At 41.8% G+C, this 12,912-nt stretch overlaps 1 protein-coding gene across 1 annotated transcript in view; it reads left to right on the top strand.

The window, feature by feature from the left end:
- Positions 1–12,912, top strand: part of LOC311112601 (adhesion G protein-coupled receptor L3-like) — a gene marked incomplete at its 5' end in the record, with an annotated part of 228,768 nt that overhangs the window by 128,393 nt on the left and 87,463 nt on the right. Inside the window, one exon of the mRNA XM_084155747.1 lies at positions 9,664–9,847. Coding sequence (XP_084011873.1) covers positions 9,664–9,847 — 184 coding nt within the window. The remainder of the gene's footprint in view (positions 1–9,663; positions 9,848–12,912) is intronic.

The following is a 12,912-nucleotide window of genomic DNA, read 5'->3' as shown; positions in this document are numbered from 1 at the left end:
GAGAAATCACTTTAAAAAATCTAACAAACAGATTATAGCAGTGCGAGGATGGGCTTGGGTGAATTGAATGCCAGTGCACGTCGGGCGCGGATGTTATTGAGATTGGTGATCAGGTATGCACCCCCAACTGCTTGTTAGCCCCTGCGCTAATTGGCGATTGGGAGGACTGAGCTGGTGTTTTCTCTCTAATGGAGATGCGAGGAGCCCGGTTCACCATCTTGATTTAGGGAGTCCATCTTGTTTTATGTGGAGCGGATGACGGCACCATTCGCATGCCGCCGGGTCTATGCGGGGCCATTATGGAATAACACCTTAGAAAGAGATTCAAGGTTGTCTGTAGTAGGCCAATATTTATAGATACTGTAGTTCAACATGTCACGTTCTGGAGACGCCTTACTGGAAACTGTTGAGAATATTGGGTCCCACTTTAAGCTAAATGTATCTTTTAAAGCTTAACAAAGTCTACATAAGCCCTTAAGGTCTATGTGGATGCTTCAGGAATCATATTCAGTTACTCCCTCATTAGTAGTTTGTGAACAATTGCCTCTGTAGACTACATCAATATAGTGTAGAGCATCATGGGTATTGTCAGTAGGTCCTCTTTGGTCCCTTTTAAAATGATTTGTTAACTTCTGTTTTCACCCTAAAGGATTATGTCCCTATCAGATACATAAAAGGCTTCTGCTCTTTCATTTCAAACAAACATAATCAAAATGGCACCCAGCTTTTTATCCTCTTTGGTGTATTAAATACTATCTTGTTTAGGGCTTTGGCACCGTGGTTGTCCAATTACAGTGATTACATCCACTTTGCTTCAAACTAAGGTCAAACACCTTCTCTTAAAATGGCCGCCGACACATAATATTTCCAAAGGGAGACGATTTGTGGAGCTACAGTGGGGAAAAAAAGTATTTAGTCAGCCACCAATTGTGCAAGTTCTCCCACTTAAAAAGATGAGAGAGGCCTGTAATTTTCATCATAGGTACACGTCAACTATGACAGACAAATTGAGGAAAAAAAATCCAGAAAATCACATTGTAGGATTTTTTATGAATTTATTTGCAAATTATGGTGGAAAATAAGTATTTGGTCACCTACAAACAAGCAAGATTTCTGGCTCTCACAGACCTGTAACTTCTTCTTTAAGAGGCTCCTCTGTCCTCCACTGGTTACCTGTATTAATGGCACCTGTTTGAACTTGTTATCAGTATAAAAGACACCTGTCCACAACCTCAAACAGTCACACTCCAAACTCCACTATGGCCAAGACCAAAGAGCTGTCAAAGGACACCAGAAACAAAATTGTAGACCTGCACCAGGCTGGGAAGACTGAATCTGCAATAGGTAAGCAGCTTGGTTTGAAGAAATCAACTGTGGGAGCAATTATTAGGAAATGGAAGACATACAAGACCACTGATAATCTCCCTCGATCTGGGCCTCCACGCAAGATCTCACCCCGTGGGGTCAAAATGATCACAAGAACGGTGAGCAAAAATCCCAGAACCACACAGGGGGACCTAGTGAATGACCTGCAGAGAGCTGGGACCAAAGTAACAAAGCCTACCATCAGTAACACACTACGCCGCCAGGGACTCAAATCCTGCAGTGCCAGACGTGTCCCCCTGCTTAAGCCAGTACATGTCCAGGCCCATCTGAAGTTTGCTAGAGTGCATTTGGATGATCCAGAAGAGGATTGGGAGAATGTCATATGGTCAGATGAAACCAAAATAGAACTTGTTGGTAAAAACTCAACTCGTCGTGTTTGGAGGACAAAGAATGCTGAGTTGCATCCAAAGAACACCATACCTACTGTGAAGCATGGGGGTGGAAACATCATGCTTTGGGGCTGTTTTTCTGCAAAGGGACCAGGACGACTGATCCGTGTAAAGGAAAGAATGAATGGCCATGTATCGTGAGATTTTGAGTGAAAACCTCCTTCCATCAGCAAGGGCATTGAAGATGAAACGTGGCTGGGTCTTTCAGCATGACAATGATTCCAAACACACCGCCCGGGCAACGAAGGAGTGGCTTCGTAAGAAGCATTTCAAGGTCCTGGAGTGGCCTAGCCAGTCTCCAGATCTCAACCCCATAGAAAATCTTTGGAGGGAGTTGAAAGTCTGTGTTGCCCAGCGACAGCCTCAAAACATCACTGCTCTAGAGGAGATCTGCATGGAGGAATGGGCCAAAATACCAGCAACAGTGTGTGAAAACCTTGTGAAGACTTACAGAAAACGTTTGACCTGTGTCATTGCCAACAAAGGGTATATAACAAAGTATTGAGAAACTTTTGTTAATAACCAAATACTTATTTTCCACCATAATATAGCAAATAAATTCATAAAAAATCCTACAATGTGATTTTCTGGAAAAAGAAATCTCATTTTGTCTGTCATAGTTGATGTGTACCTATGATTAAAATTACAGGCCTCTCTCATCTTTTTAAGTGGGAGAACTTGCACAATTGGTGGCTGACTAAATACTTTTTTCCCCCACTGTAAGTGATTTATCACATGGTAGAACCTTCCTACAGTATTAAAGATGATAATTGTATCTCCTCATAAACCAAGAAATTCCGGAATATTGTTAGGATATTGGGTACTGACCCCTTTTCAACGCAACCCCTTCTCCCCTTCTTCCTCGTATATGGGGGTAATCCAGGGAACGTGTCACGGTAGAAGACGACCTTAGAAAGGCCGGAATGGAAGGTGTCGCCTTGTCCATGAGATTATAAAATGTTATTGCCAGCCAATTTGTTAAAAGATGAGGTATGTTAGAATGACCACATACTCATAAAGACCGTTCTCCCTCTAACCAACATTCAACCACCATTCTGTCCTGCGGTTTACTGTCTACCATCTCGACCCTCGCTATGTTATATGGGCCGTGTCTGTTCACGGTCAGAGTCCGATAGGGATAAGATGAGATCATGGCCATTCAGCGTAAAAGTACCTCTGTCTCAGAGTCGTAAATTCTTAGTTAATTTACCTATAGACCTAGGACTTCTCACGAAGTGTCTTCCTGCTGTGTTCAGTTCATTTGCAGGGTGAATAGATTTGACTTGGAGTCATAGTTGACTTTGTGACGAGGTGCTGTTTGCTCATTATTTGACAAGGGAGGCACAACAATGTTCATATTGACACTCATGTTTGGATGACCTGTGTGTTAGTCTTTGTACAGTGATCTTATCTTTTATCTCACATACTGTGTGTTTGAAAGCCCCACACATTCACCAACATAACTGTCGATAGTGGATATAGTAGTAGTATATATTGGTAGCCCGCAGTCATAGATTTAATTGTTCACCAATTTACAATTGGATCTTGTAACACAACTGTGGAAATACAAGGAGCTTTTAATGCGTCAAAGTCCACTTTATTGATAATCAGGAAGCACTGGAGTGTCTTGTTGAGATTGGCCATGCATGCTGGCAGTTGTAGCATATTGAGGACCATTGAGTGAGCAGGGTTGAAGGGTGAATGTACTTCAAAATATCTCAAGCGCACTGAGAATACTCTTTAATGATACTCTATATATACAAAAGTATGTGGACACCCCTTAAAATTAGTAGATTCGGATATTTCAGCCACACCCGTTGCTGACAGGTGTGTAAAATGGAGCACACAGCCATGCAATCTCCATAGACAAACATTGGCAGTAGAATGGCTTTACAGAAGAGCTCAGTGACTTTCAACGTGGCACCGTCATAGGATGCCACCTTTCCAACAAGTCAGTTCGTCAAATTTCTGACCTGCTAGAGCTGCCCCAGTCAACTGTAAGTGCTGTTATTGTGAAGTGGAAATGTCTAGTAGCAACAACGGCTCAGCCGTGAAATGGTAGGCCACACAAGCTCACAGAACGGGACCGCAGAGTGCTGAAGCATGTAGCTCATAAAAATTGTCTGTCCTCGGTTGCAACACTCACTACCAAGTTCCAAACTGCCTCTGGAAGCAAGGTCAGCACAATAACTGTTCGTCGGGAGCTTCATGAAATGGGTTTCCATGGCCGAGCATCCACACACAAGCCAAAGTTCACCATGTGCAATGCCAAGCGTCAGCTGGAGTAGTGTAAAGCTCGCCGCCATTGGACTCTGGAGAAATGGAAACATGTTCTCTAGAGTGATGAATCACGCTTCACCATCTGGTAGTCCGACGGACAAATCTAGGTTTGGGCGGATGCCAGGAGAACGCTACCTGCCCCAATGCATAGTACCAACTGAAAAGGTTGGTGGAGGAGTAATAATGGTCTGGGGCTGTTTTTCATGGTTCGGGCTAGGCCCCTTAGTTCCAGTGAAGGGAAATCTTAACGCTACAGCATACAATGACATTCTAGACAATTCTGTGCTTCCAACTTTGTGGCAACAGTTTGGGGAAGGCCCTTTCCTGTTTCAGCATGAAAATGCCCCCATGTACACAGTGAGGTCCATGCAGAAATGGTTTGTCAAGATTGGTGTGGAAGAACTTGACTGACCTGCACAGAGCCATAACCTCAACCCCATCAAACACCTTTGGGATGAATTGGAATGCCGACTGCGAGCCAGGCCTAATTGCCCAACATCAGTGCCCAACCTCAATAATGTTCCTGTGGCTGAATGGAAGCAAGTCCCGCAGCAATGTTACAACATCTAGTGGAAAGCCTTCCCAGAAGAGTGGAGGCTGTTATAGCAGCAAAGGGGGGACCAACTCCATATTACTGCCCATGATTTTGGAATGAGATGTTCAATGAGCAGGTGTCCACATACTTTTGGTTATGTAGTGTATATTATGTTATTACCACAATATATTGTAGAGGGAGAGAAAAAGGGGGGAAGATCGGAAAAGACCCATAGACACCAACAGTGTGAGGCAGAAATATAGAGAAGGACCAAATGAAAGACTGAACTCAGAAAGACAATAACCTCTCCTATATCACATCTGAACATGTTACAGAAAAAAAGACAGCCAACAGGATAGGTAGTGAGAGGAAAAGCGAGTGGAAAAAGGAAGTGGAAAGTGAGGGCCACTAGTCTGACTTGCGCTCCATCCTTCTTCCGTTCTGCTAAGCCGGTGACGGGAGTTTGAGCTCAGCCAGAATCAATTTCCCCGACCTAGAGTTCATTTCATCAATCAGCACACACACCACACGGGCTGACTTGGACCAGTTCCAGGCCCCATACTAATATCCACCCCTTCCTTCCCCCTTCATTGGTATAAATGGCCACAGCACGATACATTGGCCCTGTTCTAATTCTTCTAGATTGCATCATTCCTTCATCCCTTATTTGGAATTATCCCATGTCTGAAATTGATCTGGATTGGTGAAAGCTATGTATTGGAACCTGTGCTTTAACCTTGTAAAGTTAGATCAGTAACTACTCAAGAAAGGGAGAGAGGGAGTAAGGAAGGATGTAATACACTAGTATTGGAATGGGGCCTTTTTCTTGCCCAGTCAACAGTTTATTACAACCATAGCATTTGGGGGCGGAGGCTAGCTAGTTGATGATTAGCGTTTCCAGACTAGCCAAGAACCAGGAAGTGTTGTTTTCCCTGGGTGGCTTGGATCTTTCAAGAGAGCAGAGGAAACTGGGGGGTGGGGGGTGGGGGGGGGACAGAAACCTAACAGTGGTTGAAAGTTTGGAGCTCTCTGGGCCGAACCAGTGCTTTTGACAGATGGAGAAGCAGTCTGGCTGCAGTAAGGCATCCACCCTCCTCTACCCTGCTACACTGAGTGTGTTGTGCTGCTTGGGTGCATATATCTCTCTCTCTCTCTCCCTCCCTCCCTCCCTCCCTCCCCCTCTCCCTTTTGGGAATTAGAGGCTCTCGTGAAAAGAGTGGGAGTTTGTGTGTTGTCCCCAGGGATATACCGTAGATCTCATTTGTCTCTGAAGGATGCCGGCTCGATGGGTAGACTCACTGCTAAGCTTAATTGCTCCAACTTACAGTGCCTTCAGAAAGTATTCACACCCTTTTACCTTTTCCACATTTTGTTGTGTTACAGGTTGAATTAAACATTTATTAAATTTAGATTTTGTGTCACTGATTTACACACAGTACCCCATAATGTCAAAGTGGAATTCTGTTTATAGAACTTTAAAAAAAAAAAAAAAAAAATGTAAAGCTTAAATGTTTAGAGTCAAGTATTCAACCCCTTTGTTATGGCAAGCCTAAATAAGTTCAGGCGTAAAAATGTGCTTAACAAATCGCATAATAAGTTGCATGTTCAGTAATAGTGGTTAACATGATTTTTGTATGTCTACCCCATCTCTGTACCCCACACATGCAATTATCTGTAAGGTCCCTCAATCAAGTAGTGAATTTCAAGCCAGATTCAACCACAAAGACAAGGGACGTTTTTCAATGTCTCGCAAAGAAAGGCACAAATTGGTAGATGTGTAAAAAAATAAAAAATAAGAATAAATGACAGAGTGAAAAGAAGGAAGTCTGTACAGAAGAAAATATATTCTAAAACATGCATCCTGCTTGCAACATGGCACTTAAGTATACTGCAAAAAAATTGGAAAATAAATACCACCATTTTCAAGCATGGTGGTGGCTGCATCATGTTATGGGTATGCTTGTCATCGGCAAGGACTAGGGAGATTTTTGGGATAAAAATAAACGGAATACAGCTATAAGCACAGGCAAAATCCTAGAGGAAAACCTGCTTCAGTCTGCTTTCCAACAGACATTGGGAGACATTCACCTTTCAGCAGGACAATAACCTAAAACACAAGGCCAAAATCGACACTGGAGTTACTTACAATGACGACATTGAATGTTCCTGGGTGGCCTAATTACAGTTTTGACTTAAATCGGCTTGAAAATCTATGGCAAGACTTGAAAATGGCTGTCTAGCAATGATCAAAAATCTACTTGACAGAGCTTGAATTATTTAAAAAATAATAATGGGAAAATATTGTTTAATCCAGGTGTGCAAAGCTCTTAGACTTACCCCAAAAGACTCACAGCAGTAATCGCCACCAAAGGTGCTTCTACAAAGTCTGACTCTGGGGTGTGAATACTTATGTAAATTAGATATTTCTGTGTTTCATTTTCAATAAATTTGCAAAGATTTCTAAGAACATGTTTTCACTTTGTCATTATGGGGTATTGTGTGTGTATATGGGTGAGCAAAAAATGTATATTTAATCAATTTTGAATTCAGGGTGTAACACAACAAAATGTGGAATAAGTCAAGGGGTATGAATACTTTCTGAAGGCACTGTATATATTTATTCCCCAGCATCCTTAAACTTGCTTGCCACAGTCTTCATAAAGTGTTCTACACTGTTGATGTTGAAACATTTGGACTCATGATTTCTATGATAGCCGCCCAAATAATCCAGATTTGTATTCGTTATTGATTAATTCTCTATTATGTCCACAGATAAGCATCATAACCCGATATTAAGCAGCTAAGCCCAGTCATAATTTGACTTCCTGATTCAAAATGAGGGGATTTATACTTGAATCCGCACACTAATCAATGCCCCTATCATTTCTGAGTATCCCTATCCAAAATACGGCTTTATGTCGCATTGACTTGCAAATGCTACGCTATTATGTGCCATACACAAAGACTGCAACTAATTCAGTGGCTTAACACAAAATGATGAGTGTATCATGTTGTTGATGGATCCAATATGTAAGCTATGGAAGGAAAAATTGCATAATAGATTGCAGTTTTTAGACTTCATAACATTCTAGAAATATGTCCGCTTGTGGTTGGTTGCTTATACTCCGAGCTTTCTACTGTCTTTCTTCTATGTGATTTTCACCCATCACTTGGATTTCGTTTACTGTATGTACTGTACCTGAATCTGTCCATGCTACATTTTGTGGATGGTCCAACACTTAATTCTGCATATCTAACACACAGACACTAACAATTCATTCTTTCAATATTTAAACCAGACCTGGCAAAGGGGAAAATATGCCAGTGGCACAGAGAAAGAGCTCCTTAATTGAGAGCGAATCAACCTCGCCGTCTCCAGTGATGTCAAAAGGTTCGATTGGCTGGAGATAATGAATAATTACATCAATGTTGGGCGCCTTAAAAAAGCCTTAAAAATGACAGCATCTGTGGAAAAGCCAGCTGGTGCTATTTGATAATCCCTTCATCGCAGCCCGCTACTGAGTTGAATACAATCACCCCTCTTCCACTTGCTCTTGTCTGTTCTGTACCAGAGATACTCTAGTCTGACTGCCACTCAGTCTACAACTGAGACACTTGGAGGCTGATAACTCTTGTGTGTGGATTATAATGTCTATGTTTATAGTATTACCTTATTATTATTTTTCTGATTATCTCATAGAATCAGTTGAATTCTGCAGGGCAGCTCCCATGGGCTGTTATCTAATTGCATTGCCTGAGGTTTCGTCCCCCAGCTGCTCTGAAATCATCTCTAAAACTCCTATTCCCTTTCATAGTCCATTGATCAAAAACAGAACCTGCTGTAGCCGCGGGGATTACACCAAGGTATTGCCGTATGCGGCATTGGAGGAGCTTTCTATTCCCCCTCTTAAAGGGCTTAATGTTTCTCCCTCAGATTCTCGCCGACATGCATTTACAATCAGGCGCATCTTCCATCTTTGCAAACGAGAATGAGTAAATTGGCCTTTGAAGCTGTGGGATATCAGAAGAGGCTGTGATGATTTCTTTAAAATGTGTTTTTTTCTCACTCTGTTCTGTGCTTTTTGAAACTCACTATTCAATAGTACTCGTCAATGTTGGATTATTAGGTTTTGAGATGAAAGAGCACCTGTGAATGCTGTGCGAACATCTATTCATGGATGGGATTTTCAGTTATGATAATGCATTTTCTTCTGTTGCATCAGAGGGGTGGAATGGTTCAGCTTGACCAATTAATATTCTATTCAAATGTCTTGCCATCAGCGTTTCTAAATCTTTAATTGCTCTCAATTTTTAATCTTCTCTGGAGATTGCTCTCTTTTCTTTCTCCCTGGCTTATTGGTTTCTGACTGTTAATTTATTGTGGGATTAGGGAAAACGTAATTGAGGTTAAACAATATTAATAGACAAAGTGTTCATCAGATCGTGGTCGTCCTGAGGAGCCGACAACAAAAAAATGTGTACGCTATTGGCTTCCTGTACTGAATAATATTATATTATGATTATTTCACCGTATTCTGTTTTATTGTAATTGTGTGCATGTGATACTGTAGCATGTAGCAATATGGGGATTATTGGGGCTGAATACATTCATGGAACATTCATGGAAATGCGTCAGCCATAGCCTGGCTTTCACCTGTTCTATTATTTAGATAATGTCATTGTTTCTCTTGGAAATATAAGAATTACCATTGCCTGTTTGTCTACACGCATTCACCCCAACTCAATGTTGCTATGAGTTATTTGAGATGTTTTTCTCGAAAAGCTCTGTTATTATCTAATGTCTCCCAAGATCCTGCAAACATCTGTGACTAACCTTACATAATACTTCTCCCTCTGAAAAGTAATGGCATAACTTCATTGACATCCCTGATAACCTGTTAACTACCCCTTTTTTAAATGACCCCATTATTCATATCATTGGTGATAGTACAGTCTAAAGTCCTTCCATAACCCATATTGATCCCTTCCCTTGCTACCTCCATACTGATGCTCTGGTTGGTTAGCCCCCTCCACTATCTTCATGTCGCTAACTCTCCATGATGTCTGGTGCAGGCCATGGTGGAGACCGTGAACAACCTGCTTCAGCCCCAGGCCCAGTCGGCGTGGAGGGACCTGAGCACTGGGGAGCAGCTGAGAGCAGCCACTATGCTACTGGACACGGTGGAGCAGGGGGCCTTCATTCTGGCTGACAACCTGCTCAAGACGGACATTGTGCAGGAGAACACAAACAACATCCGTGAGTACAGACCGAGACCCATGTACACACTTCGCTATACAGACACACTAACATTCAATTAGATCTTAACACACGCACACATACACACAGGGATAGAACTGATTGGTGTGGTAAAAATAAAACTCGTCTGAAAGAACAGTGGCTGTTGTCTAATCGCATCTGATTAAACAGATTACTACATTTTCAGCCTCGCCTCCAATTGCCAATAATATTAGCATTAGCCATCCTAATGTGATTATGTTGGTCATCCAAGGGGAATCAGTTGGGACAAACTAAATTCCTGTGTCATATTGCTGCCTCTTGGTAAAGAGAGAATAAGCGAGATGGCTTTGCTATTCCTGATATAGTGCACTACTTTTGACCAGAGCCATATGGGTCCTCTTCAAAAGTGAATGCACTACACAAGGAATGCCATTTGAGATGCATCCACAGTCTTGGTGATCATTGTTTGAGTTTAGTTTAATGAGGGGCTAATTCTAAGTGACTGTATTCAAGTTAATTCAGAACCTGAATGTGATCATTTAGATAATAGGATATACTGTAGAACGACTTATCCACTGATTGTTCCATAGAGGCCTAATGGAGGCAAGATGGATATTGATGTAGTACTGTTTAACTCCTCTATATTGCTATTTAGATTACCAAATGGCATGATGCATCAAAGTGTTCAATAAATGTTATTCATGGAGTGCCTTTGTTACAACTATGAAACAGAAAGCATATCTGTTGGAACACGGTAATAGCTTCTTTTTATAACGACAAAATAAATAAAACATACCCCGACCACCAAGATGCACGGTCAAGACGCGGGGTCAAATGATGAAAACATCAGTAGCCTAAATATCATTAGTGCCAAGTGGCCTTGATAAATAGTGAAAGCAATAATGGCATTATAATGAATGTAAGGGCTCTATTTTCAGCTGGCGTTAAGGCAGCGCTAGTGTCATACGCTTAGTTTGCAATTTCATCATGTAAAAACTGGTGCGCTGGCATTTTCCAGGCCTAACGACAGGTTCAACAAATCACCAGTCTTATATCAGCTCGCTAGTGCTCAGATGGGCGGGGTTGAAATATTTGAGGTGTGTCCTTAAAAACATGATCCAAAGTGCTAATTTCAGGCAGGGCTGATAGGGATATTTAAGAACCTAGTTATGGCATGAATTTTGACAGCGGAAACGCAGTCTATCCAGCTGTGAAGCACACTGCCCATATGCGCATGGAACAAGAGTAACCTAATGTGCTTAGAATGTATTTAGAGACATAAACATTATGTTTTTTTCCCATTTCGTTTTATTTTATTAAAAACCAAGCATAGCCTCCCCTCCTCTCATTTAAGGCTTTTTTTGTCTGCCCAATGCAATTACAAAGTAGTCAAGACTGTCGATAAAGGGTTTGGCTCCTGAGACCGCTTGGAAATACATATTAATCACCAAAGCTTTATTAAAAGATCAAGTTTGAGAGAGGAGTAAAACAGTGAGCTGACATTCCCTTTTTATCTATGCATTGTAGGCAGGCCCACATTATTTTAGCCATGCGTCCCCTTCCTCTTGTCATTCTTCAGCACCATTCAAAAAAATTACATGCCCTCCTTAAACTGGTTATATCTCCAGTTCTGTTTGTGATATTAAGATTCTAACACCGACAGTTTGTTATATAGACTTATTTAGGAAAAGTCAAGGACGAGGGGGACATGACTTAAAAAATGTCAGTAATAAAATAAGTGGTTCTAGTGTTAATGATAAACAAATTACTTGATTTCATTTATTTGTGCTGTTCTCTAGGATATTTGATTATGTGGTCTTTCAATTGAGTATAGCTATATCAAGTGTCTCATTCATCTCTGGTTCTCCTCATTAGTTGTGTACAAAACTGCACCCTATTCCCTATATAGTGCACTAGTTTTGACCAGAACCCTATGGGCCCTGGTCAAAAGTAGTGCACTAAATTCGGAATGGGATGCCATTTGGGACGCAACCATAGTTCAGGTTACACAGAGAACCTTCTGGCTATTGATTCTGGGTGCTCTAATCCCGACCAATGGGTCTTGAGGATTCCAAACGAGATCAAATGTCAACCACTAAACATTCCCAGACTCTTAGGGGACAAGTTCAGCCCAGTTGGGAATAGGTGACCGCTCTGTTGGTGGTCCCCTGTAAATTGACCTAATTATCTTAAATTACCATATTTATATCCGTACGAATTCCTTAACTTGAGTTAACCCCGGTTCTATCCATCCTGGTCAAGGCCTGAGGGTCTTTTGGGGATATATATTGATATATACTAATAGCAGTTGAGTGAAAGTGGAATGTTGACACTCTTCTCCCATAATAGCCCCTGTGTGTTTTTGTGAGAAATGTTCTTCCTCGTACCCCTGGGGGATGAAACAGGAAGACATGTTGGATGACACAAATGCTTTGAACAACTGGCTACATCAGTTGTTGAATTGTGGACTTAACAAATCAGCAGTTCACATTTCAAACGGTTGTATGGAACGGGGAAGGGGAAGGAGGCGAGTGAATTAAACATGTTTGCGAGCTGAAGAAACGGCCAGGGTGTATTGAGCATTAGGGAAAGATATATCTCCCTTAGATTTAAGGGATTGGGGATTTCTTTAGGCTCCTGCTACCATGGCAACCTAAAAATATAGGTCTGCCAAGCCGAAAGAAGCAGCCAGCATCGGGGAATTAAAAAATGGGAATTTATTGTCTCTGGCACTCAATTTATCAGGGTATTAAGGGATCTTAGCCCCGTTTGAAAGGAAACTAAACAATCCCCTCATGGCGAACTACCTCCCCACCCCCTCGGCAGATGTGTTTTTGTATCCTTCATGGAGGTAGTCAGGTTAATCATGCACAGTGACATGTTTACTAGGCCTTTAGTTCGGTTTGCGCTGCCTAGTTTGCCAGCCAATGAGGTTTGTTTGTCACCCGCGGTCCCAGGTGCTCACCCCTCCAAGTACATTAGTATTGAGAGACCCACAAAATAACAGTGTCCTCTGCACCAATGTTTGCTCTTTCAGAGCCAATGAATGCAGAATGTACAGTGCCTTAAGAAAGTATTCACAC

This window comes from Coregonus lavaretus (genome assembly GCF_964263955.1).
Source record: "Coregonus lavaretus genome assembly, chromosome: 39".
NCBI classification, from domain to species: domain Eukaryota; kingdom Metazoa; phylum Chordata; class Actinopteri; order Salmoniformes; family Salmonidae; genus Coregonus; species Coregonus lavaretus.
The sequence above is the reverse complement of the archived record's forward strand: the minus strand, read 5'-3'. Positions and strand labels throughout refer to the sequence as shown.